General features: G+C 42.3%; 1 protein-coding gene and 1 long non-coding RNA gene across 3 annotated transcripts in view; one reads left to right on the top strand and one right to left on the bottom strand.

Annotated features, from left to right (window-relative positions):
• Positions 1-27,130, top strand: part of Vwa8 (von Willebrand factor A domain containing 8) — a 347,144-nt gene that overhangs the window by 162,689 nt on the left and 157,325 nt on the right. For both annotated transcript variants that reach the window (XM_040756735.1, XM_040756796.1), the window contains exons 18-20: positions 1,004-1,110; positions 2,806-2,912; positions 9,726-9,797. In XM_040756735.1, the coding sequence (XP_040612669.1) occupies positions 1,004-1,110; positions 2,806-2,912; positions 9,726-9,797 (286 nt within the window). The remainder of the gene's footprint in view (positions 1-1,003; positions 1,111-2,805; positions 2,913-9,725; positions 9,798-27,130) is intronic.
• LOC121143973 lies at positions 778-7,039 on the bottom strand. Its single transcript, XR_005881299.1, has 3 exons — positions 5,725-7,039; positions 1,926-2,006; positions 778-1,053 (listed from the first exon to the last, which is right to left on the bottom strand). It is a non-coding gene; the product is annotated as an uncharacterized LOC121143973 (long non-coding RNA).

Here is a 27,130-nt window from a genome sequence, read left to right as displayed (position 1 = left end):
ACTGTGATGTGTGCTGAACTGTTTAGACATACACATAGCAGAATATGAAGTTCCCGTGATCTTACAGGACCCAGAGGAGGCAGCGGGTAAGACAGTGTCAGATCTGTGGCTCAGAATCTTATGGGAAGGGAATAATACCCCAGTGTCCAAGACTCTTGGTTCATATGCCTTCTGCCTCACGCCAACCTTCTGCTATTAGAGGTTTGTTCTCAAGCCTGGGCGTGGGTGTAGGAGTGTGATGAGGGCATCCATCCACAAAGCTTAACACTGTGTGGCCCTGAATTCAGATGGTGCATGCTGATCTGGTTTATTGGGGACCTTGGAGCACACAGATGTGACTTTACACCAGCAGAGCACAGTCAATCACTGGCTGAAGATCCTTCCTGTGGGATTGCTGCAGTCGGTCAAAAGTTCTAAATATAACGTGTAGAAGGAAACTGTTCCAAGCCATGGTACTTACAGGGTCTTTGTAGTTAAAGACTGTCTCTGTCACACCCCAGATTGTTATGCCAACAACATATTTATAAAATAGGTGCAGGAAGGAAACTCAAAACCAGACAATATTTCATTCTGGAATTTGTGTTGGAAAATTAGGAAAACCTCCTTATTCCACTTCTGTTTTAAATTTGTGATTGCCAACTTGGAGTAGGCTAAAATGTTGCCGTTTTAGTTAAGAAAAATTAGATGTGCCAGTTATACAATAAGTAAGAAATACGAGGTACACAAAATCCACTTATGAAAACAGATGATTTCATCACCATCTGCAAAATGTGCATAGATGGAATATTGCTAATAACAAATAAGCTTAGTGATTAAAGATTACACAAACAAGGACTTTCCACATACCTTGAATTTATACTTATGCTAAAATTACATATGCTTTATGTTTCATAAACACAGTTTCTCCTCAGTTGGTTGTAATTAGTAAAGTGTGCATGTTAACAGATACTTAAGAACCAAAGAAAGCACTAGGTTAACCACCAGACTCCATCTCTCTTCTTAGGTTCTTACCAAGCCTCGCAAGGTCGGCGCTGGAGAAGAATCTGGCAGATGCTGCAATAGAAATGAATACTAATGACAGCCTGGAGCCAGAGCTGGAGAGCTACAAGTGTAAGTACTTGACTTGGCTATTTCCTGGGTGACATAACAATGATCAAACATTTTATGCTACTAGTTTCAATAAAACCCATTTTGTTTTGTGTATTACACTGAAGACGTGAGTCTATTGCTTTCCTTTAAAAACAGTCTAAAAGCCATTTTACAACTTAGCTTTTGATATCACTTCTTTCAGTGAATACTCCCCGCCAAGAGTCAGTTGAACACTAAGTACTAGAGGTTTTAAGGGCTTTTGTTGTAAATCAGCTTGTCTAATTTTTGACAAATATGCTTTTCCAAATGTGTTTCACCATACAGTTTAGAATTCTGTTTTCTTTGTACAGCATTTGTATTTTGAGGGCTACTAAGATTCCCACGGGGCATTCAGGGAGCATTTCTAGGGAGACAGACGAGTGAGGGCCGGCTGTATGCCTCCCCTTGCACCCCTCCAGTCACACAATGCCACCCTCACCTCTCTTCTGCATAGCCAGAGGAGAAGCCTGAAGTGGGGAGGATCGTGCACTCTCAAAGTTCCTGTTCTGTAGTGAGAGCACAGGGAAATTTCCATTACTAATGTACCTGTCTTGTCAAGGCACAAGTGTGACTGATCTCCAACAGGACCGTATGGCTGTGGTTGTGACTGGTGTTGTAACTGTGGCTACACTGAACCAAGAATTTCGTATTAAGGAAACCGAATGACTTTTTTTTATAATAAAATTATAAATCTGATGCTGATGGAGCTGAGCAGATACGCAGAGACCACCCAAAGAGACAGAATAACCATGGGACTTGTAGAAATTAATGTTACTTGATTGGAGCTGGGAACATACCCAGAGAAAGGCTTCGACATCAGGATGGGAGATTGCTCTGTCTGGGAAAGGTCAGCGCCAGCAGTGTCCATCAACAGCTTCCTATAGGGGATACAGGACCAAAATGAGAAGACTGTTCACAGTTTTCATTCATCTAGAAAGCTACTGACCTTGTGACGAATGCATTTAAGTCCCTCTCCTTGTCACGATCCCAGGCTCACAGAACAACCTTCTCACAGGGCCTAGCTCTCCCGCAGGTCTCTCTCCAAGTAACATGATGATGGCAGTCAGTGTGGCATAGTCATATGAAAACTCCTTCTTACTGCAATGCCATATTTTCCAGTCTAGCTTTTTATCAGAATACATGTTTATGCTTTCCTGAAATTATATTTACCCTCAGTCATGATGGCAAAACCAGGCTTTGAGCCTACATAATTAATAGCCTTGACAGACTTCCTCTAACAGTAGCAGCCTATGAAACTTCTTGAAAAACAGCTAGTCCGCTTTCTCCCGTGTGTCCCCTTTGTAGTTGAAATGTTATCACTAAACACTGGTTGTGTGAACAAAATGATCCTAAAGGCCCCTATCTCCCGAATAACCACGTTCTGTGCACTGAACCCTGATGGTGTTGTTGAACCTGCTGTTGTGTGTGTTATATCAGCAAATAAATGTTTAAGTCAGCTCACTGCCACATTCTGACTCTGCTCCTTTGTGGACTTCTGTTGGGTCTACAATATAAATTGGAGAGCTACAGTGTTTTAGTTTATTCTTTAGATGTTTAATTAAAATCCTGAAGGACCGCAGTTACAGAAACTGCAGTGTGTGCTGGCCAGACTAGGCCTGTTTAGATATTTGCAAGACGTTGCTGTGACTAATCCTCTGTCCTGTACAAAATGTTCAGGTGAGATAGTGTCCGGGTCTCTGAGGATTGGCGCTGTCAGTGCACCAGTGTACAATGCCCAGGAGAAGATGAAAGTGCCTGATGTTCTCTTCTATGACAACGTTCAGGTGAGGGCATTGCTTCGTGATCTTGGACTAATCACGTCATAGTCGTCAACTCTGATCCAAATCACACTGGTGTGTAATTGTACTCATGATGTCCTAAACTCAGTTCAGGAGAGGCAAAATGAAGGGCTAAGCTACTTTTAATTACAGTGATAATGAGGTTTGAAATTCTCTCCGATGGTTAAAAATAGAGGAGTTGCTGCTATGGATTTAAGTATGTGCGTGTTATATGCACACATTTCATGACTGTGCTTGAGGCCAGTAAGATAGCTTATTGAATTAAAACAGACAGACCTACTGGCTGTCACTCTGGCTTCTAGTTAAGTCTGTAGCCTACAGAAGGCACATCCTACATGCTTTCCCCTTCTTCCTTCCCCTTTGATGCATTTTCCTAGGCTGGCCCTGCTCTCTGCTTTTCACTTGGTTTGGAGGATGGACTATGACAGAGACACTGCCCTCACAACCTAAACAGTACTGTGCACTGATTCCCAGACACAGAAAAAAGTTTGAACTTAAAAGCTTTATTGCAGTGAGAGTCATTTCTATAAGATTTGTTTTCAGTAAACATTTCTGAGGATATTTCTTTTTGTTTCTTCCAGTTATATCTTTCTTTTATAATAAAAGTATACTTATTTTTTGTAACTCTTATTCGCTAATCTGCATGTAAATGATTATATTTAGAAATTGTGTTAGAATTTGCTTTATCTTTCTAAGGAGTTAGCAAAATTATAGTACAGTTTCTTTCACTATATTTATTTATTGCTCTATGAGTATCCTAATTTACATCCCTTAAGTAAGATTAATAGTATAAAGGTATCCAGGCAAGTTTTTCTTTCTTAATAAAAATATTTTGATTTAAACACTTATATGTCAAGGCTATAATTATTTTTTTGCATAGCAAAAGGCTTACCAGTGTTTTTGTTTTGTTTCATTCTGTAGTCATTTAAGTTCAGTCAGTTAATTTTAGTCATTTAATTTTAGTCAGTTAACTATAGTCAGTTAACTATACTCAGTTAACTATAGTTAGTTAACTTCAGTCAGTTAACTATACTCAGTTAACTGTAGTCAGTTAACTTCAGTCAGTTAATTATAATCAGTTAACTTCAGTCAGTTAACTACAGTCAGTTAACTTTAGTCAGTTAACTTCAGTCGGTTAACTATACTCAGTTAACTATAGTCAGTTAACTTTAGTCGGTTAACTATACTCAGTTAACTATAGTCAGTTAACTTCAGTCAGTTAACTATACTCAGTTAACTATAGTCAGTTAACTTTAGTCACTTAACTTCAGTCAGTTAACTTTAGTCAGTTAACTATAGTCAGTTAACTTTAGTCGGTTAACTATAGTCAGTTAACTTCAGTCGGTTAACTATACTCAGTTAACTATAGTCAGTTAACTTTAGTCGGTTAACTATACTCAGTTAACTATAGTCAGTTAACTATACTCAGTTAACTTTAGTCAGTTAACTATAGTCAGTTAACTTCAGTCAGTTAACTTTAGTCGGTTAACTATAATCAGTTAACTTCAGTCAGTTAACTATACTCGGTTAACTTCAGTCAGTTAATTTCAGTCAGTTAACTTCAGTCACTTAACTTTAGTCAATTAACTTTAGTCAGTTAACTATAGTCAGTTAACTTTCTCCTTAGGACCATTGCATAACTGATATATACGAAGCAGCAAAAAATCAAGTTGTATAGATAGAATGAAAACACTCTTATCTATGATGTAAAAATGAAAACCTTTATATTAAGAGGAATAATGGTGGGCTGAAGAGATGACTCTGCACTTAAGAGCACTGGCTGCTCTTCTGGAGGACCTGGGTTCAATTCCCAGCACCCACATTGTAGCTCACAACTGTCTGTAACTCCAGTTCCAGGGGATCTGACACCTTCACACCAGTGCACATACATTTAAATATTTTTAAAAAGGTTCAATAGCATTTCTAAGTGCTGTCTGTCCACATTTCACATTCTGTCCACAAAGCAGAAAGGAAAAAAAAACTGAAATTGCTATATATAACAATGAAAAAACTCCAAAATAGTGAAGGTTGTAAAAACTTCACAGCATATAAGGACGTAGGAAGTTCAGTAGGAAGGAAGACCATTGTGTCCTTGAACAATGTCTGTTGCCATGGTATTGGTTACACAGACACTGACAACTTCAGATCTGCAGTGAACTTTCCACGAGTGCCTTGAGGGACTTTGTGTAACTATCCCTAACCCCCACCCCCAAAGCATAATGAGTCAACCATTAATAAGGATTCTAGTTGTTACAGTTCTGGGGATGTGACTTGATGCAGTTTGCTTCTGTAGGAGGCTTCATTTATGCTCTGTGTCATCTTACAAGCAGGAATTTTCAGTGTTACAGACGCAGGGTCTATCTATTCAATCCATCTTTTCTGTGATGTCTTGTTGTCCCCTTACTGCATTGAAAATGGTCTTTGAAATGTTTTCCCCTGGTCTTTTATCTGCTGTCTCCATTGATGTTTCTAGAACATTGTAAATAAGTGTTGAGGGGATTAAAAGGGATGGATAAGATTTTGAGCATCCATTCTAAGAAGTATTGTTTCATTAAATCCTTTATTATGAAATATGGCCCTTGGAGCAGTAAGTAGGAGAAACTGGAGAACAACAGATTAATAGTCTTTTAATAAGCCAAAGGAGCTTTAGACCTGAAAAATTAAATACCACAAGTCAGGCTTGTCCCTAAGGTATTGGAGCACAGAGATGAAAAGGTATATATACAAGCAGATGCATCTCCACAACTCAATTACTTTGTCTAATGGAAAATACAGGCTAGTATGTACATATAGTTACCTTACTACATAGTGCGAATGGAGGGACATCCTGGTTACTATGGTAACATCGATGAGCCGATGGTCACTGACTGGAAAGGTCTCAGAAAACTGGTTAACTAGGCAAAGTTGGGTACGTTGGTCAGGCTGAAGTGGGCGTTTGCAGAACCGTGGTTGAATGAGAGGGACAGTCTCTTAGGAAGCCTTGATGTCAACACGCAGACCCTTGGTTTCCAGGTGAAGAGTGTCAGGTGATGAGCCTTGTACATGAGGCGTGGCAATGCCCAGGCTTCGCTAGTGACAGAATTAGGATCCCTGCCAAGGAACCCAGCGACAGGTTTTCAGCACGTTCGTACTTTCACTGCCTTAGTCTCTTGTGTCGTCCAAGAATTAGAAGCCAGGCACAGATGGTAGGGCAGCGGCCATTGAAACAGTCCAGGCCACAGTTAAGAATGAAATAAGGCAGTGGTGGCGGGGACAGAAGCAGGGGACACCTTACAGCACTCTTTAGGTGGTAGAAATCGGGAACTTTTTTTCCATACTCTCTCAGGGAACACATCACATGATGGAAAGAGAGAACAGGAAATCACTCCCGACTGTGTCCACACTGGAAGGAGTAGGTTGTGGGGGGGGGATTTGAGGTCAGGCCTGCACGGGAGCATGAGGCGTAAACACTGCTCCCGAAGCATTAAGACTCATCTAAGGAGCTTTGAAAAATGAGTAGCAAGCCTTTGAACAAAGAAGCAGTCGTGCTGTGGAGAACACATTTGCCCCAGAGAAATGGAAGTTTCAGAAGCTAAATTGGCCAGTCAAAATCTAGGTCAGAGATGATAAATGCCCTGAATCCCAACTGTGCAAAAAGAAAAATATTTCTCTCTGTGTCTGTCTGTCTGTCTGTCTGTCTCTGTGTGTTTGTGTGAGACTTGGTTTTAATGATATTTCCATTAAGAGAAAAGCAAGATGGCAGAGTGACCAGGTGATGTCACAGTTTGAGGAAGAGCAGGGTCCTTATTAACGGGGTGACCAGGTGATGTCACAGTTTGAGGAAGAGCAGGGTCCTTATTAACGGGGTGACCAGGTGATGTCACAGTTTGAGGAAGAGCAGGGTCCTTATTAACGGGGTGACCAGGTGATGTCACAGTTTGAGGAAGAGCAGGGTCCTTATTAACGGGGTGACCAGGTGATGTCACAGTTTGAGGAAGAGCAGGGTCCTTATTAACGGGGTGACCAGGTGATGTCACAGTTTGAGGAAGAGCAGGGTCCTTATTAACGGGGTGACCAGGTGATGTCACAGTTTGAGGAAGAGCAGGGTCCTTATTAACGGGGTGACCAGGTGATGTCACAGTTTGAGGAGGAGCAGGGTCCTTATTAACGGGGCGGGAAGGTTAAGGAGGGAGAAGAAGGCTGAAGATGAGGAAGCACGGGGTCAACTTTTGGATGAGTTGAGTTTAGGGAAATGGATAACAGTCCTCACGGACAAGGCCTGCAGACAGCCTGCTCTCAGTTACAGTTGCCTACAGCGGACAAGTCTGGTGTTTTGTTTGTACATTTTGTGAGTTCATGCGTGGGGGGGGCATATTGTGCCATTCACACAAAAAACAAAGAAGGTAACTTGGACTCAGTTCTTTCTATCATGTGGGTCCTGGGACTGAACTTGGGTCCTCGGACTTGTAGGGCAGAGCCTATACCTGCTGAGCTGTCTCCCCGGCCCTGAAAAAATCGATAAGGAAAGTTCTCTCTCTCTCTCTCTCTCTCTCTCTCTCTCTCTCTCTCTCTCTCTCTCTCTCTCTCTCTCTCTCTCTCTCTCTCTCTCCCTCTCTCCCTCTCTCCCTCCCTCCCTCCCTCCCTCCCTCCCTCTCTCTCTCTCTCTCTCTCTCTCACACACACACACATACACACACACAATCTTCGGTTAAGAAGATGTCCTTGAAAGGGAGAGATGCTGAGCTCTGTGAGCGCCAGCCTGCAACTTGCTCCCATGCCTAACCTGGCCCTCAGGCAGGTCCTGTGTCCATATAAGCACTAACCCACTCTGTCATATCCTGGGCATCCAAAAGAAAGCAGCTAGGAAGACGGTGGGAAAGAACAAAAGGCAGAGCTGTGGGAAGATGGGCCAAAGGGAGAACCTGCCTGTGGTAACGCAAAGACTCGTTTGCGTTAGCAGTGACCTTGGCCTTAGCTGATGGCCCCAGTCGGTAGACAAATATGGTGACAGTCTGTAGCAGAAGCAGTGAGAGCAGTAAGAAAACTTAGAAGACACAGAACAATGATGGCGTTTCAGTGTCACCTGGCCATGCATGTGATTCTGGGCATGTTTTCTCCTTTGCTTCAGGAAAAAACAGTGTCTTGAAATTGCCACCGAATTTTCACTTAGCTAAAAGGAAGCAGTCTCCAGACCATATCAGCAGCAAGACCCAGTGTGAGTGATGCCTAGGTCTTCCTCCTCCAGGGTGGCCACACCTTTTTATTTTTAGCATGCTCTTTATCTATATGTTAACCCAGTGTCTCTTTTTATTTATTTTTCAATGTGACAAAAAAGCAGTAAATGAATATACTCTTTTTAAAAAACTTAAACCTTTTTAAGTTTTTTGTTCCTCAGTGTATCCACTTTAAGAAAACTAAAGTTACCAGTATATTCTTTTTTATAGTTCATTTATTTTTATTTAAGTTAGAAACAATCTTGTTTCACATGTGAATCCCAGCTCCCTCTCCGTCCCCTCCTCCCCCCACCCTCCCCACGAGGTCTCCCAGCCCCCCACCCAAACTCCACTCTGATCCCTAGGGAGGATGAGGCTCCCCATGGTAGATCTCCAGTGACTGTCATTTCATCATTATTCTTGAAAGAGGGAAAGATAACTTCCTTTGTTTTCATTTCATTACTGAATTTGACAAGCTTTGAGTGTCAAAAAAAATCAAGAAAAGCAAGTCAGTAAAATTCTAGGAAATATGTGTAGCATGTAAATGTCATAAAAGGTTAAAAATAGAGAGTTTGAATAACCTGAGCACTTTGGGCTGTTATTGATTTGGTCTCAAGAAGAGAGACTCAGGGTTCAGACTCTGCTGGGACGCAGCTCTTCCTGCAGCCCCATGAGCCTTTGTGGCTTACTTAACCGTGTCCTACTTCTTGGCACACAAAAGAGCAGTGCAGTCTCCTCTGTGGGTGCTGTGAGCAGCTCTGACTTTGCCCTTTCATCATTCTGTGTCATGATTCAATGAAAAGTAATGGAAGGTGAAAAGTGCCTTTTTAATTCTAAGACTCTACATTGCTTTGAAGTTAAATGGTTAAGCCAAGTGTGTGAACGAGTATGTCTCTGTTTCTTGTGCCTTCTCTTGGGCTCTTTTCCTCCTGTTTGATATGTACAATTAAGATGCACTAGTTTTTGTTTATCTTAGTATACACTTACCTATATATAGTTTCTATACTATATATACTTATGTATGTATTTTTTATTTTCTTATATAAGAATGTACATAAATATATATGTATATATATATAAATATGCATTCTAAAAAGTCCAAAATTGGGGTATTTGGTTGCTGTTGGTAGCATTTGTTTACTTACATTAGCAAGCATCAACTTAAATATAACATTAAATTATAAGCCAATTCTACAGAATATAAATAAAAATATTTGAATTGAATTATTAAAAATTGAAATATTAGTCAGTAGTTTGCTCTTGCTCAGATAGGCTATTTGAAGTTTTCAATATTGGTGACCTAATTGACTTTTATCCACATCATTAAATATGTTTTAATTACAGCCATGTGTGGTAGCATACACCTTTAATCCCAACACTAGGTTGGCAAAGGCAAGTGGATCTCTGAGTGTGACCCCAGTCTGGTCTACATAATGTTGAGGATAGCCAGGGCTATCTAGAGAGAACCTGTCTCAGCAACAACAATAACAAAAATGTGTTGTAAGTTGTCAGTTGCTTATTTTATCTTAACATGTGTTCTGCATTCTAAGGTAACACCTTTATAGACTCCTTTCTTATTTGACCCAGTCGTATCCTTTTTCTCTAGCACATGATAGTGATGGAAGACATGCTCAAAGACTTCGTCCTCGGAGAACACTTGCTGTTGGTCGGTAACCAGGTGAGTGATGGCTGGGAGCCAAGTACACATGAGTGAATGCTAACTCTTTACCATCCAAAGTGTAATCTATACCATCTATCTGAGCCTTAGCATTATCCAAGGTTAAACATCCCATCCCTCTGCCCATTTACCCCATGAATGTCTGTATCTTCCCAGCTCTGCTGCCCTAATCAAGCTCACCCTCACATGCTACCAGGAGTGCAGAAAGGATTTCAGACTGTAGTTGCACCTCCTGTACGTGCTGAGACCCACCCTCGGCTGGGTTAATGGGCGGGCGTATAAACTATTTCTGCGTCTTTTTGCTGTGGTCAACTCGTCCGTGCTCTCAGACACAGCCTACATCTTCAGCATGCCATGCAGTTTGCCCCTCTGCCCACTGCTCCAGCCAAGGCTTTGGTGTGTCCTTTTTAGCCTGTGCTGACTTGCCCTGACCTTCCTTCAGGTTCTCACCCCTGGTATTTGGTTTATGCCTGTCACGCCCCCTGGGTTCCCTCTCCAGTCCCTGGGAGGGACACTTTGCTGGTCGGAGCTGGCTTCCATTGCATCTCCTCTCTTCTAACCTCTTGTCACATTACTTTCATGGGGCTGAACTTCCCATGTAGTGACCATCCTCCCAATTTGTATGTTCCACAGGAACAAGAACTGTGTTTCTCTGGCTCATTTCTGTCCTGGGTTCCTAACACATTGCTGCTATACAGTAGAGTTGTTATCTGTTTGTGCTTGTGTAAGGAATGGATGAACTCTCAGTATTTAGAGCGTTCTGATAGTTTTCCTCAATTGAATTATCAGATGCAAAATGAATAGCACTTTGTTTTTTACAAGTTGGTCTTAAAGGCAATCAGAAGCTTAGCCTTCTTTTTGTGTTTCTTGTTTTGTACTTACATAAAAATACAGGTTCAATGAATCGCTCCTCAAGCCTACAGTTAAAATTTAATTTTGTTTATTATTTTGTGCATACATGCATCTCAGATCATGTTTGGAGGCCAGGACAACTTTTTATCCCTTCCCCTCAATTTTGAGGCAGAGTCTCTCTTCAGATTCTAGGTTCACTCCCCACAGCTCTGGGCGATTTTCCTTCACTCCTGTCTCACTGTACGGAGCTGGGGTTACAGATGCACACTGCTCCTGTATCAGACTCTTACACGGTTCCCAGCAGCCAAACTCGGGTTGTCAGGCTTAAAAAGCACTTTAGCTGCTGAGCCTCTCAGTGGCTCAAAACTTTAAAAGCATGGATTTAAATGGGCCTATAGTTGAAGGCATAGATCTAGAATTGAGTGGCGGAAGGTCTAGCAGCAACTCTCCCATGAGTGGACTCTGGCTTACTGCTGAGCTTTCTGAGGTCTGACTTGGCAGTGGAAACAGTATGCACTCCACCCGGCTAATGTAAAGATGACTCGTGATAAAGCATGGGAAATACTCCACAGTGCTTAGTGGCAGCTAAAAATAAAACCCATGCATCACATGGAAGTTTTAAAAGCACTTTTGTATTCTCTTGCTTCACTTTTTTCTAAACAAGAATTAAACATAAAATAGATAATTCATGGTTGCTTTCACCATGTGAAATGTCCTACCTGCTTCTCTTGATTGGTAGTCATTTTTCTAGTGAGTCTTTACAGGTTACTAAGGAGTGGCTGACAGGTGGCATGAGTCCTTGATGTTCTCAGCTCATGGAAAAATGATGATTCTGGACTTAATAAATATGCAAAGCCCAGAGCTCTTTTATTTTTAGCATGGAAGTCTGTTCTTACTAGTCTTCAGTTTTTATTTTTTAGAACTTAATACACACATCCTGCATCTGCATCCCTCCCTGCCCTCCCTCCCTCCTCTTCTTCCTACCCTCCTCTTCCTCCCATCCTCCTCTTCCTCCCACCACGCCCTCCCACCCTGAGGTCCTACCCCACACTCAGAAGCCGGTGCTGTCTCATTCTGTATCTCTGGCCGAATTGGAACTTAATATGTAGACGAGGCCAACCTTGAACTCACAGAGATCCACCCCACCACACCTTCTGAATGCTAGAATTGTAGATGTGTGCCACCTAGCCTGGCTCAAGCCCAGAGTTCTTAACAGACTTTTTGACACTTAGTGTGTCCTTTGAAAACTCCTGCTGTCAAGAAAATGGCCCCAGAAACAGATTTGACTGGCAACTCTGCAGCAGACCAGAACGACAAAGCTGGACACAGAGCTGGACAGGGGTGGTTTCTCAGAGACACCAGAGAGCCAAAGGCGGGTCTCTAGTGGTCAAGGCATGACTGACAGGCGGGTCCTTTTCATACCTGGAGGACATTTGGTTCTTTGATTATAAACCTGAAAGTCTCCCATCAGCATACCGGGTCGCAGTGTTGACTGGCCTTTTGGACTGTGTAAGTATTTCCGCTGCCTGTGTCTTTCCACTTATCTAGTGGAGCAGTCGGACTCCTTCAAACTGACATTCGTCCCCACGTCTGACCCCAGTCTTCAGCCTGGCATCTCATTCCTCACCTCAAAATCTGTGCTCGGATCTGAGCTCGGATCTTTGTCCTGGTGCTGCAGCCTCTGGGCTTTGCCTGTGTCTCTCCCAGCCCTGCCCCCCATGTCTGTGCTTTCATCCTCTCAGTGAGGATGCGCTGTCATGGAAGTGAAGCAGGGGCACAGAGACCTATGACTGTCTGAGACACTGAGTAAACCACTATCCTGGCTCCGTTCTCTGACCTGATGAAGTGTAGGCCATTTTTAGATTTCCGTCAGTCTCCTGTTAGATTCATGAATTTATCTGCCGGCTCTACCAGTGCCAGTGAGCCACTGAGGGCCTTAGTTACATTGGCCTCCTCTCTGACGCTTTGTGTATAGTGTTTATCAGGTATTTAAGAGTATCCTAGAGGACTGCACTTCCTGCTTAGGAGAGAAATATAAACACCAATAATTCATAAATATTAGAAGTCATTTGAATTTAAAATTTAGGTGGATTTTTCAGGAGCTCTGAAAACAATGGACTGGATTCTGTATGCTTGACCCTGCTGGGTCTAGATGAGTACAGGGCTCAATGCCCATTTGCCCGAGATAGCTCAGATCTGATACTGGAGCCCTGTGATGAGAGCTGGGTGATCTTTGTGTTCTGAGCAATCACTAGCTAACATTTAGCTATGAAGACTGGCATCTCTTGCTTGTATTTAACAATCAGAAGGTGGGAGTTGGACCAAAAACCCAAATAGAATTGTATAAATACTTGAGCCTATTAAGTTCCATTCAAACTTGTTTTCAAGAGCTGACATCTGTGTAGAGCAGGTAAGATCTGGTGAGCCTTTGTCCACCTCCTCCTGAGGGTGTGAGGAGTACAGAGCCCCCTGGAGGGTCCTCAGCAAATGCAGAGTGAGGCTGGCTGGCATGTTCCCTTTCTCTGTTCTTTTTTTTAGGAAGGTGAACTTTTGCAGTCATGGTAACTAGGAACTTTTTCAGTAGCTTTGAACAATACCGTGCTTCGCTGATCAATGGGTTTTCATACCTCCTGGTATTTAATATTCTTTCTCATCTGCACTGATTTCTTCCTTGTAAAGCCTCCCCATGAGAAAAAGGCAAGCCCCTGAGACTCTTGACTCTTAGCTGCCTGGGGTGGTGCTGCCACTGTTTTCACTATAACAGTCAGGGAAACTTCCAACTTCTTCATTGGTTTTATTTTGAAACTAAGCAAACTATGGCAATGGTCATCTCTTCCTTTCTCTTTCTAAACATTAATGACAACTCAGGAAATTGAGAGTGAAGCCTGGGGACTAATAGGACAGAGATGTCGACAGTGAGTTGGCACAAGAGTAAACATGATGAATGCTCTTTTATATGCACTGGTAGCAGTTAGATGCAGATGGCCGCCCAACCCTCTGTTTAAGAAGTAGCATGGGCTGAGTCTGTGAGAACATTGAAGTTGTGTCATAGCTAGAGGTATTTCAGAAGGTTTTTGTATTACCAGCAGCAGCTTTTCAGTGAGGGGAAGTTAGAGACAGTGAGTGTTTGATTTTGATTCACTTTTACTGAATCCTTTCCCCCTTGGAAATTATTCCATCTTTTCTAAGCATCTATAGTATTAGACAGAATTCTACATCTGTTAGGAAGCTGAAAACAGGCCCACTTACAACACTCCCCCAAATAAATGAGAATAAAGTAGCTTCCATTTCACTTTGACAAAGTAAGCCTTTAAATTTCTATTTTCAGTGTGGGATTTTGCTTCCAGTGCAGTCTTTGTAGGAGATGAGGCACAATTGCCACCTTCAAACCACATGGGACAGGTGCCCTGGACTTGCATGCGTGGTGGTCACTTAGAAACCTATAATGCAGTTGTAGAAGTCTTCCTGTAAGATAGTTCTCAATTTCATGAGCTTTGGGAGCCCATTCCACATGGAGGGATGCTCTCTCAGCCTGAACACATGGGGAAGGGCCTAGGCCCTGCCCTGGATGAAATAACAGACTCTGGAGATCCCCCAAGGAGGGCCTCACCCTCCCTGGGGAATGATGTGGGGATTGGGTGGGGGGCTGGGAGAGGTCTGGTGGAGGGACAAGGAAGGAGGGGTGGGAGAGGGAGCTGGGATTGACATGTGAAGCATTCATGTTTCTAAGACATAATTTATTTTAATAAAAATTTTTAAGGAAAGGTAGTTCTCAATTTCATGTCCCTGCTAAAACTTTGCCTACCTTATATACCATGTTTCCTTATAGAGAGATACTCTAAACTCTTCCAGCTTTTCTGTGTATAGCATCCCACCTGCTCCCTCTGCCATCTTCCTGTTGTTTGGGGCACATGCCACGCTCATTTCATCTTCACCTGTGAGCATCCTAAGTGCGTGCTTCATCCTCCAGGAAGCCTCTTTTAGTTGGTGTCGCAGAAGAATGCAATCTCATTTTCCTCTGAACAGTCACATCATTTCCTGCTCTGATCCAACTGTAAGACAGTTGTGATGTATATTTAATTTCATCTGTAGTTGAAGCATAGTTTTCTTATGAACAAGGATTAATAGCATTGGTATTTGTGTGCTTTATGATGTCCAGTTCTTTTAATCATTTACTTAGTTCTATAGCAACATTGTGGAGTAAAATGAAAGTTTGCTTCTTGTGGTTTTCCAATAAACAGACAATCTTAAGAAGGTTCAGCTGTTTGTCCAAGATCATATAACTGGTTAGTGGTAGATTTAGGTCTCCCAAGCTTCCATTTCCCATGTTATCATACCAGTTCAGTTCAGTTCTATCGATTCTAACAATAGTAACAGCAGCAAAAATGAAAGAGCTGGCTTTGCCAAATGATTGTGATAGTCTATGATAGAGACTGCACTTTATATACAGAGTAAAACACATTCATGTTTTTCTTTTATATGAAAGTAGAGGACATACTTACCCCTTTCAGCAGCATTCTAACAGTCTTGTATGTATTTCTCCAACACTTTGTGGGAGATACATGCATGAGAGTCGTGTGTTCGTGTGTGTGCACTTGTGTGAGAGTTAACGGTCAGTGTCAGGCATCTCTCTCAACTACTGTAGTTTCTGAGTCAGTCTCTCTCACTGGAGCTCCCTGATTCTGTTTGACTAGACTGACTGGCTGCAAGCCCCAGAGATCTCTGTCCCTCCCCGCTGCTGGATGATAGGCATGTGCTGCCATGCCCTGCCTGCCTGTGACATGGGTGCTGGGGCTTGAGCTCAGGTCCTCATGTCTGCATGGCACATGCCCCACTGACAGTCGTTTTGCATGGCATCTTTTAGTGCTTTCTCCTTCTTGCAGGTTTCCTAATTGCAGTTTCATTATCACACCCAACAAATCAATTGTAACTGTTAACGTAATCTAAAGTGGTCCCTTTCCAGTGTTCTACAAATCAATTGTAATTGTTAACGTAATCTAAAGTGGTCCCTTTCCAGTGTTCTACAATGGCCTCAGCAGTGTTGTTTCACAGTGGATTTTCTCACTCAGACTCCATCACAGTCTGGGCATTGCTTTTGAGGTGCCTCCAAGTCTATTCGAGATTCCGTGAAGTCGTTGGTTTTGTCACTGTGACAGATGCCTGAGAGAAAGGACCTGACAGGAAGAAGAGTTCCTGTGGCTCCATTTCAGAGGGCTCAGCCTTGGCTGACTGGCTCCCCTACGCTGGGCCAGCATGCTGGGAAGATGTGGAGGGAAGACACTAATCTTGCAGGGAAAAGTCTTCAGAGGCACATCCCAGTGACCTCTACCTGCCATAGCTGACCCCCCAGGTCACCTCTTCCCACTCTGTCAGTGCCTCATGAGCCTGCCCTCTCAACAGTGCCCCCAGCTGGTGACCAGCCCTTCAGTACAGAAACCACATTGTAACAGAAAGGATGTTCTTCCTGTTTCCTTTACTTGAAAGCTATTAGCCCACGCCTAGTATAAATATTTTATATAAACTTGTGCCAGTCTAGAGAGAATATTTTTAGAGCAAACTTTATTAAACCCATTTAATTTCTTGATTAATTTACACAACAAAATTAAATTGCATTAATTTGTTCTTAGCTAGACATAACATCTTATTAATTTTATAGCATTTGATTTGATCTGCTTTGCATCATAAAATCAGAAAACATTTAGTTAGTGTCAGCTGGGCAGGATTCTGTGACCATTGTTGTTATACTGTTTTCTGTACTTTCTTCCCTTTATTAGGTTTCCTGTGACCAGGGCCTACTTTCTCTGGGGATAGATGTTTCACAAATGTGTGTTATTTAGTATTAAGATGCTGCGCATATTTTGTTGCCAAAATTAAAGAATGTGTGAGTTTGGACCCAAGCAGGTTGCTTCTGTGTTGCCCAGGAGCATGCCATGTCACTATGCCAGCATAATTGCCTAATGTCTGTAGAGAGACTGAACAACTTGTCCATAAATGTTCTTGTCTGTTTCCCAGCTGGTAGTGACAGTAGGTAACAGGATAACTAAGTATGCTACACTTCCAATAACTCCAGCAGCCTGGGGCCCCAACACTCAGGAATATTTGGTCTCTTCAAACACACGGATGCTCACCTTTATGTTAGTATTTGGTACCTTTCTGAGAGTTTGTCATTCGTGAAGTTACCTGGTTTACAGTCAGAAAAATTTTCACATTCTCCCCACCAGTTAGTTTCTGCCTTGCGTTTCTTAGAAAACCATTTTTTCATGTTTGTTTTGAATTTGCATTTTCTTCTTGAGGACATGTTGATTTCCCTCTCCCCTCAATGGCTAGTTTGGTATACTAATGGCTGACCACACTACGAAACTGTCATTGCTGTTTATAGTAGCAATGTATTTCATAGCAGATTGCAGGGATATAGATTTTATTCCTGTATGTAAAGGGTCTTAGCCTCGGGAAGGAAGCTTTGTAATCACTTGTGTGGGAGCCATATGCTTGAAGTCTTTGTCTTCTTATCTTGGATCTGTTGCAAGATCCCATCTTTGTGAATATTTAGGGTTATTTACTGTTCATTTTCAGTGAGATTGTTTTTCTGGTTATATAAATAGCCTATTGTCATTGAGAGAACTTGGAAAAGTAAGACATTTCCATTGATTGTTTAGCAGCAATCCCCTGCTTCATCATAAGATTAAAGAATATGGGAGTATTGTGTATATAATCAGCCTAGCTTCATATTCAGATGAATAAACCTAAACCCAAATGATGATAAAACCTTCATCTAAGAACAGTGAAGCAAAGATTATAGCCCAGGGGTCCAGAGTTCTAGTATAATGCACATTAAGATGTGTTAGGCAAAGAATTTGAAGGTTCACCATTTAGTGAAAATTTCTCAATGTAAAAAAGCCAGCTAGAATTTATTTTCTGGTTATTACAATTTTTCTTCTTTGTTATTGTTTACTATGGCTAGTACTTAGTGAAATCAGTTGCTTTTCTAAAAAGGAACTCAAGGTGCTATTGAAAGAACATTTCAAGATATACAAACTGAAACAGTACTGTACAAATTATTCAAGAATTGAGAGAAACTGGAAAGAAAGGACAAAGCAAAACCTCTGTGGAGAGCAAGAGCTGTGCTGTGTCGATGGCTAGCCCTGTCCTGGAGCCTCTTAAAGCGCTGCTGCAGAGGGCAGAGTTCTGGATTGCCCCTTCTCGGGCCGCCCTCCGAGCCTCAGGTCCCATGCCGGACATTCCCAGGTACTTGGTGTAGTGAACTGAAAATCTTGACTTTTGTTTAACTCCTTGACATTGTAACACAAACTCCATAAATCAGTCATGGAAGCTGCCTTTTGACATTTTTTTGCATGATAAAATATAAAGTACAGGGTTCTTCCAGCAGCATCAGGTAAACAGGCCGGCTTCCCGGCCTGTGCTCCAGTGCCTGCAGATCGCCTGGGACCTGCACAGAGCTCCCAATCCCGGCGGGAGCCAAGCACCCCAGACTCCGGATCTTCGCTCACACCAACGAGACCAGGAAAGGAGAGGAGGCTGGGAGTCCAGGGAAGCGGCGGTTCTTCCAGCAGCATCAGGTAAACAGGCCTGCTTCCCGGCCTGTGCTCCAGTGCCTGCAGATCGCCTGGGACCTGCACAGAGCTCCCAATCCCGGCGGGAGCCAAGCACCCAGACCCCAGGTCTTCTCTCCCACCAACGAGACCAGGAAACCAGAGGACCCAGGGAGACCAGGGGAGTAGCTGTTCTGGATCAAGTACAACAGGACCCAGCATAGGGTCCAGGGGACCAGGTAAGAGGATAAGCGCCCCAGATTCCTGTTCTTCTTCTCCACCCACGGGACCAGCATTCGGACAAGGAATAGAAGAACCACCAGATTATTGGACTTGCTAGCACCCACCAAAAGGGAACTCTGGTCCCCAGACCAGTAAGGGGCTCTTTCTGTACCCACTAGAAGAAGAGATGGGAAAGAGACAATACAAAAACACAGTCAGCAACAGAAAAACAAATATGACACCGCCAGATTCTAGAGACTCCACACCAGCAAGACCCCAACATTCCAATGCGGACGAAGCAGAAGAGAACGACCTTAAAAGCACTTTCATGAAAATGATAGAGGCCCTAAAAGAGGATATTGGAAAATCCCTCAAAGAAATGGAAGAAAAAACAAACCAAAAAATGCAAGAATTGGAAGAAAAAACAAACCAAAAAAGGCAGAAAATGGAAGAAGAAATGAAGCAAAAAATGCAAGAAATGGAAGAAAAAACAAAGCAAAAAAATGCAAGAATTGGAAGAAGAATCATACCAAAAAAGGCAGGAAATGGAAGAAGAAACAAAGCAAAAAATGCAAGAAATGGTAGAAAAAACAAAGCAAAAAATGAAAAAAATGGAAGAAGAAACAAACCAAAAAAGGCAGGAAATGGAAGAAGAAACAAAGCACAAAATGCGAGAAATGGAACAAAAAACAAACCAAAAAATGCAAGAAATGGAAGAAAGAACAAACCAAAAAATTCATAAAAGGCAACAAATGGACGAACAGATAAACAGAAAATTGCAAGAAGCAATGCAAACACTGCAAGGGTTGAAAACTGAAATAGAGTCATTAAAAAAACACAATCTGAAGAAAGGCAGAAAATAGAAAAGCTGGACAAACAGACAGGCACTACCAATACAAGCATTACCAACAGAATAGAAGAGATGGAAGAGAGAATCTCAAGTGTTGAAGATACTCTAGGAGAAATGGATTTATCAACCAAAGAAAACCTTAAATCCAACAAATCCTTAACACAAAACATCCAGGAAATATGGGACACCATGAAAAGACCAAACCTAAGAATAATAGGTATAGAAGAAGGAGAAGAAATCCAGCTCAAAGGGGCAGAAGGCATATTCAACAAAATCATAGAAGAAAACTTTCCCAACCTTAAGAAAGACATGCCAATGAAGGTACAAGAAGCCTACAGAACACCAAATAGAGTGGACCACAAAAAAAAATCCCCTCACCACATAATAATCAAGACCCCAAACATACAGAATAAAGAATATTAAGAGCAGCTAAGGAAAAAGGTCAAGTAACATATAAAGGCAGACCTATCAGAATTACACCTGATTTCTCCATGGAAACGCTGAAAGCCAGAAGGTCCTGGATAGATATTCTACCTACACTAAGAGACCACGGATGCCAGCCCAGACTACTATACCCGGCAAAGCTCTCAATCACTATAGACGGAGAAAACAAGATATTCCATGACAAAACTAGATTCAAGCAATATGTGTCCACTAACCCAGCCCTACAGAAAATTTTGGAAGGAAAACTCCAACCCAAGGAAGCTAACTACAACCAGAAAAACATAAGCATTAGAGAATCTCTCTCTACCAACAGCCAAAAGAACAAAGGGGTGAAATTCCACACATAATTCCACCAACAACAACCATCGCAAATCGAAGAAGGATGAGCAATCATTGGTCATTAATATCCCTCAATATTAATGGCCTTAACTCACCCATAAAAAGACACAGACTAGCAGATTGGATTCGAAGACAGAACCCTTCCTTCTGCTGCATACAGGAAACACACCTCACCCTTAAAGACAGACATTACCTGAGAATTAAAGGTTGGGAAAAAATTTTTCAATCGAATGGACCCAAGAAACAAGCCGGGGTAGCAATCCTAATATCTAACAAACTAGACTTTAAAATAAAATCAATCAAAAGAGATGAAGGAGGTCATTACATACTCATCACAGGTGAAACCCACCAAGAGGAAGTGTCTATTCTGAACATCTATGCCCCAAATACAAAGGCATCCACATTCGTTAAAAAAACATTATTAGAACTTAAATCTCATCTAAAGCCCCACACAGTTATAGTGGGAGATTTCAACACACCACTCTCACCACTAGACAGGAATACCAAACAGAAACTCAACAAAGAAGCAAAAGGGCTAATAGAAGTAATGACCCAACTGGGATTAACAGATATCTATAGAACATTTCATCCACATAAAAAAGAATATACCTTCTTCTCACCACCACATGGAACCTTCTCAAAAATCGACCACATACTTGGCAACATATCAAACCTCAGCAGCTACAAAAAAATTGGAATAACTCCATGCATCTTATCAGACCACCATGCTTTAAAATTAGAATTCAACAACAACACAAATTGCAGAAAACCTACAAACTCATGGAAATTGAATAATGCTCAACTGCACCATCCCTGGGTCAAAGAGGAAATAAAAAAAGAAATTAAAGACTTCCTCGAATTCAATGAGAATGAAGACACAACATACCCAAACCTATGGGACACTTTGAAAGCAGTGCTACGGGGAAGTTCATAGCGCTAAATGCTCACATGAAGATACAGGAGAACAGTTATACCAGAGAATTAACATCACAGCTGAAAGCTCTAGAACACAAAGAAGCACACTCCCCCAGGAGTAGTAGACGCCAGGAAATAATCAAATTGAGGGCTGAAATCAATAAAGTAGAAACCAGGAAAACAATACAAAGAATCAACGCAACGAAGAGTTGGTTCTTTGAGAAAATCAACAAGATAGACAAACCTTTGTCCAAACTTACCAAACAGCAGAGAGTGAACATGCAAATTAGCAAAATTAGAAATGAAAAGGGGGACATAACAACAGACTCTGAGGAAATCCAGAGAATCATTAGGTCATACTTTGAAAACCTGTACTCCACAAAATTCGAAAATTTAAAGGAAATGGATGACTTCCTGGACAGCTATCAATTGCCAAAACTAAATCAAGAACAGATAAGCAATTTAAATAGACCTATAACCCCTATGGAAATAGAAGCTGTCATCAAAAGTCTCCCAACCAAAAAAAGCCCAGGTCCAGATGGCCTCAGTGCAGAATTCTACCAGAAATTCAAAGAACAGCTTATACCAATTCTTCTCAAAGTGTTCCACACAATAGAAGCAGAAGGGTCTTTGCCAAACTCTTTCTATGAGGCTTCAATAACCTTGATCCTCAAGCCACACAAAGATACAACTAAGAAAGAGAACTTCAGACCAATATCCCTCATGAACATTGATGCAAAAATACTCAATAAAATACTGGCAAATCGGATCCAAGAACACATCAAAACAATCATTCACCACGATCAAGTAGGTTTCATCCCAGGAATGCAGGGATGGTTCAACATACGAAAATCCATCAACGTAATCCACCATATAAACAAGCTGAAAAACAAAAATCACATGATCATCTCACTAGATGCTGAAAAAGCCTTTGACAAAATCCAACACCCCTTCATGATAAAGGTCTTGGAGAGATCTGGGATAACAGGGACATACTTAAACATAATAAAAGCTATATACAGTAAACCAACAGCCAACATCAAACTAAATGGACAGAAACTCAATGCAATTCCTCTAAAATCAGGAACAAAACAAGGCTGTCCACTCTCTCCATACCTTTTCAACATGGTACTTGAAGTTCTAGCTATTGCCATACGACAACAAAGGGGGATCAAGGGGATACAAATTGGGAAGGAAGAGGTCAAACTTTCACTGTTTGCAGACGATATGATAGTTTACATCAATGACCCAAAGAACTCTACCAGGGAACTCTTACAGCTGATTAACACCTTCAGCAAAGTGGCAGGCTACAAGATCAACTCAAGAAAATCAGTAGCCCTACTATATACAGATGATAAAAGGGCTGAAAGAGAAATCAGAGAAACATCACCCTTTACAATTGCCACAAACAACATAAAATACCTTGGGGTAACGCTAACCAAACAAGTGAAAGACCTGTATCGTAAGAACTTTGAATCTTTAAAGAAAAATTAAAGAAGCCCTCAGAAAATGGAAAGATCTCCCATGCTCTTGGATAGGTAGGATCAATGTAGTAAAAATGGCAATCCTGCCAAAAGCAATCTACAGATTCAATGCAATCCCCATTAAAATCCCAGCACAGTTCTTCACAGACCTTGAAAGAACAATAATCAATTTTGTATGGAAAAACAAAAGACTCAGGATAGCCAAAACAACCCTGTTCAACAAGGCAACGTCCGGAGGCATCACCATCCCTGACCTCAAGCTCTATTATAGAGCTATAGTCCTGAAAACAGCTTGGTATTGGCACAAAAATAGACAGGTAGACCAATGGAATCGAATTGAAAACCCGGGTATTAACCCACACACGTACGAACATCTGATCTTTGACAAAGAAGCTAAAAATATACAATGGAATAAAGAAAGCATCTTCAACAAATGGTGCTGGCATAATTGGAGACTGGCATGTAGAAGAATGCAGATCGATCCATGTCTATCGCCATGCACAAAACTTAAGTCCAAATGGATCAAAGACCTCAACATAAATCCAGCCACACTGAACCTCTTAGAAGAGAAAGTGGGTGGTACCCTTGAACGAATTGGTACAGGAGACAGCTTCCTGAACATAACACCAGTAGCACAGGCAGTAAGATCAACAATTAATAAATGGGACCTACTGAAACTGAGAAGCTTCTGTAAGGCAAAGGACACAGCAAGACAAAAAGGCAGCCCACAGAATGGGAAAAAATATTCACTAATCCCACATCTGACAGAGGGTTGATCTCCAAAATTTACAAAGAACTCAAGAAGCAAGTCTCCAAAACACCAAAGGACCCTATTAAAAAGTGGGCTGCAGAACTAAATAGAGAGTTTTCAATAGAGGAGTCTAAAATGGCTGAGAGGCACTTGAGAAAGTGCTCAACATCCTTAGCCATCCGTGAAATGCAAATCAAAACAACTCTCAGATACCATCTCACCCCTGTCAGAATGGCTAAAATCAAAAACACCAATGACAATTTATGCTGGAGAGGATGTGTGAAAGGGGGACACTCCTCCATTGCTGGTGGGAGTGCCAACTGGTTCAGCCACTTTGGAAATCAGTGTGGAGATTCCTCAGAAAAATGGGAATAAACCTACCACAAGACCCAGCAACTCCACTCTTAGGCATATATCCAAAAGATGCCCATTCATACAACAAAGATGTCTGTTCCACTATGTTCATAGCAGCTTTATTTGTAATTGCCAGAACGTGGAAGCAACCTAGATGTCCCTCACCTGAAGAGTGGATAGAGAAAATGTGGTACATCTACACAATGGAGTACTATTCAGCAGAAAAAAATAATGGAATCATGAGATTTGCAGGCAAATGGATGACACTAGAAGAAACCATCCTGAGTGAGGTAACCCAGTCACAAAAAGAGAAACATGGCATGTACTCTCTCATATATGGATTTTAGACATAGATCTGGGGAGTGCCAGCCTACAATCCTATGGCCAGAGAGTCTGGGAAACAGAAACTTTATTCAGTGGCTGATCGAAGAAGAGGCAGACTCCCTTGGTTAAGTACTGATCTGAACTCAAGAAAGCCAGTAACAGAGAGGGAGGACTGATGATCAAAGGGATTAAGACTGGGCTGGTTTAACCCCCAGAAACAGCTGACCAGACAAAGGTTAACTCTTGAATCCCAGGCATTAGCCTGGGAAGCCAGCATGGGACTGATCAAGACCCCCTGAATCTGGGTGTCAGTGAAGAGGCCTAGGGAATCTATTGAGCCTTGGGCAGCAGATCAGTACCCATCCCAAGTATACACACGGACTTTGGACTCCAATAGAACAATGTGAGGTGCACTCTCACCCAGAACTCTTGGGAAAGGGTCTAGGCCCTGCCCTATATGAAATGACACACTATGGACACCCCCATGGAGGGCCTCACCCTCCCTGGAGAAATGAGAGGATAACGGGGGGGGAGGGCACGGGAGGAAGGGAGGGAATGGGAGAGGGACCTGGAACTGACTTGTGAAGAAACCTTGATTCTTATCTTAATTTAAACTGGAAAATAAAATTAAAAAAAAAAGAAAAATGATGATAAACTCACAAGAAATATTAGATAAAAACTACAGAAACTTTGCTAAAGGGGATAAAGGCAATTGTAACTGCAAAAACAAACAATGCACAGGAAAACACAAGACATTTGACATGTCAGCTCTCCCCAAGCAAAAATGGAGTTTCCATTCAACCACTTTTAAAGTAAGAGAGTCTTTTTTGACAGACTGACTCTGTAAGTCATATAGGGAAATGAATTCACAAAAAAATATATATATATATAAAGTACAGCCCAAGATGGTACACCAGAATGAACTTGTCTTCAAGATCTCTTGTGCTCAAGCTTTTCACTGCCTTGAACTTAATCAAACTTGCCTCCTTCCAAAAGAGGCACACTATTACCTCCATGTCAGTGACTGGTGGGAGCACATGAGTCATTTTGCACTGAAGGGGCATTTGTGTCTGAGCATATTCTGTTAATCCCTCTACTACACACAAAATGTCATCATGAGAAACAGAAGGAACCCACAACAGGTGGCGGGCCCTGACTTCCTTTTTCTTTTCTGGACCCTGCCGTCTTCTTCAATTGTGTGGTTATCACCTGAAGGTTACCCATGAGTCATGAGCAGCAGACATCTTAACCAGAGGGTTGCCCTCTTGCTGAGGCACCTGATAATACTGGGGTACTCTGAGGCATGGCAGTGTTCTAGGAAGACAAAGGAGTGATTGAGCTGAGGATTGAAGGAGAGAAAACAGCTGAGTGGTCAGGCTGAAGAGGTGTCTCACTGGAAAGCTGTGGGTGGCTGGAAAATGACAGACAAGACTGGATGGGCCTTGTGGCCAGAAGAAATGGTACGAGCATAAACTTGGAAGTGTAAGTTGTTCTGGAGACAGGAGTGCCAGGAGTGTGTCTGCAGGAGCTTCAGGGCTGGCCTCTACTGTGAATGTACTTCATGGCCTGTCACACATCAACATTGCTGCCTCACATTCTAGACCCAAAGCCACTGCTGCAGGAGTGTCCCTCAGCCTGAATTCCACTCTTCTTGGACCTTTTCTCCTGTTCTTTTTCTCCTTTCCCTCTGTGATAGAGAGAGTGTCCAGGAAGATACTTTCTTTGGTAAAGGATTTAATTGCCCAAGGACATGATTACACACACACACACACACACACACACACACACACACACACACGCACACACACACGCACACACACACGCGCGCACACACACACACGCCTCAGGAGTTCCCACCACCCGGAATTTCTCAGAGTTCTTAAAGTTCTAACCCTGAGCACTACTGGAGGTGTGTGTACTTCCTGCCTTTGGTTGGAGTCCTTCCTGTGGATTTCAACTCTGTTACTGGCAACCCTGGAGGTACAAAGCCTCTTGACTCCTGCCCCTCTGAGGGTCCCTCATTCTCGTTGTCACGAAGAACTCAACAGGGCAGTGATGGAAAGAAAAGAAGAAGTTTCCTGAGCTTCCCAATTCCTTCTCCTACTTAAAGAGCCTCACTCACTAAATACAGTCTCTGTAAGAGTTTATTTCATGTTAATTTTATTAGAAGAGACAAATTGCACCTATAGGATAATAGCTAGTAAGTAAAGATACGTATGCACAGGGTAACATGAAAATATTAGCAGGTAATATCTGAACAATCGCACATTGAGTGGTGTCTTACCTTCTACATTTCCCCACGAGAAAAGGGCATATATGCTATTTTTATAATGGAAAAAATTAGGCATTATTTATGTACTCATTCAATCAAAGTAATCCCGGGGGGGGGGTTCTGTCTTGGGCAAGAGCTATGATTAGAAGGAACAAACAGCTGTAATTGTTGCATTTTGCTCAGGATATTTTCATAAATTCCTTCCTCGAGTATTCTTTCAGCATTTCCTCGAAGGAACCGAGAGCATCGCAGAGTGAGGGAGGAAGCGACCTGTGAGATCTCTGCCTTAGAAAAGGAGTCAAACAAGTGGTGGGCGGCTGGGTGGCAAGGGTGGAAGTGGGAAGGCAAGTGGGACCCTTTCCAGCCGCCCTAGAGCAGAGATAGGGAACAGATGTGGGAAACAGGCACTTCAAAACAAACATGTCCAAAATTAAACTGCCTTTGTAAACTTCCCTCCCTTATCCAGCGAACCCGCATCTCCTCCCCCATTTCTTTCTCAGCCAACGGCCTGGCCTTACCACCCTCCACCCAAGCAAAGGCTGATTTGTTCATCTACCCTCCACCACGTTGTGATGTTAGTTCCCTAGCTGTCTCCTAAATCTCTTGACTTCTCTCTGCCCCTTGGCTTAAACTCATGGGCATATGCTTGAGTTCTGTAAGGAGTTTCCAAACTGTTTCCACTTGCTGTCACTTCTTTCTCTCTGCCGCTCCTGTGGACTGGCTTTCCAGAACTGAAAATCTGATCCCGTCTTTCCCCAGCCTCAGCAACTGCTCTTGGAAACAATGCAAACTCTTGTCTGCCAAGGCTGCTCCACAGTTAGAGCCCACCCCCCAGACAGCCTGTGCCTTACAGCTCCTTCCTGCTGTATCTTCTTGCAGACCTCACTGGGCTACTGCACCCACAAGTCTCCCGCCACACTGCTCTCACTCTACTAAGACACCCCCTGCTTCCTCCTTCCAGTACCTCCTAATTCCA

Source organism: Mesocricetus auratus, unplaced genomic scaffold (genome assembly GCF_017639785.1).
Source record: "Mesocricetus auratus isolate SY011 unplaced genomic scaffold, BCM_Maur_2.0 Super-Scaffold_2245, whole genome shotgun sequence".
In the NCBI taxonomy this organism is placed as follows: Eukaryota; Metazoa; Chordata; class Mammalia; order Rodentia; family Cricetidae; genus Mesocricetus; species Mesocricetus auratus.
Note: the sequence above shows the minus strand (reverse complement) of the source record. Positions and strands in the feature narration are given on the sequence as shown.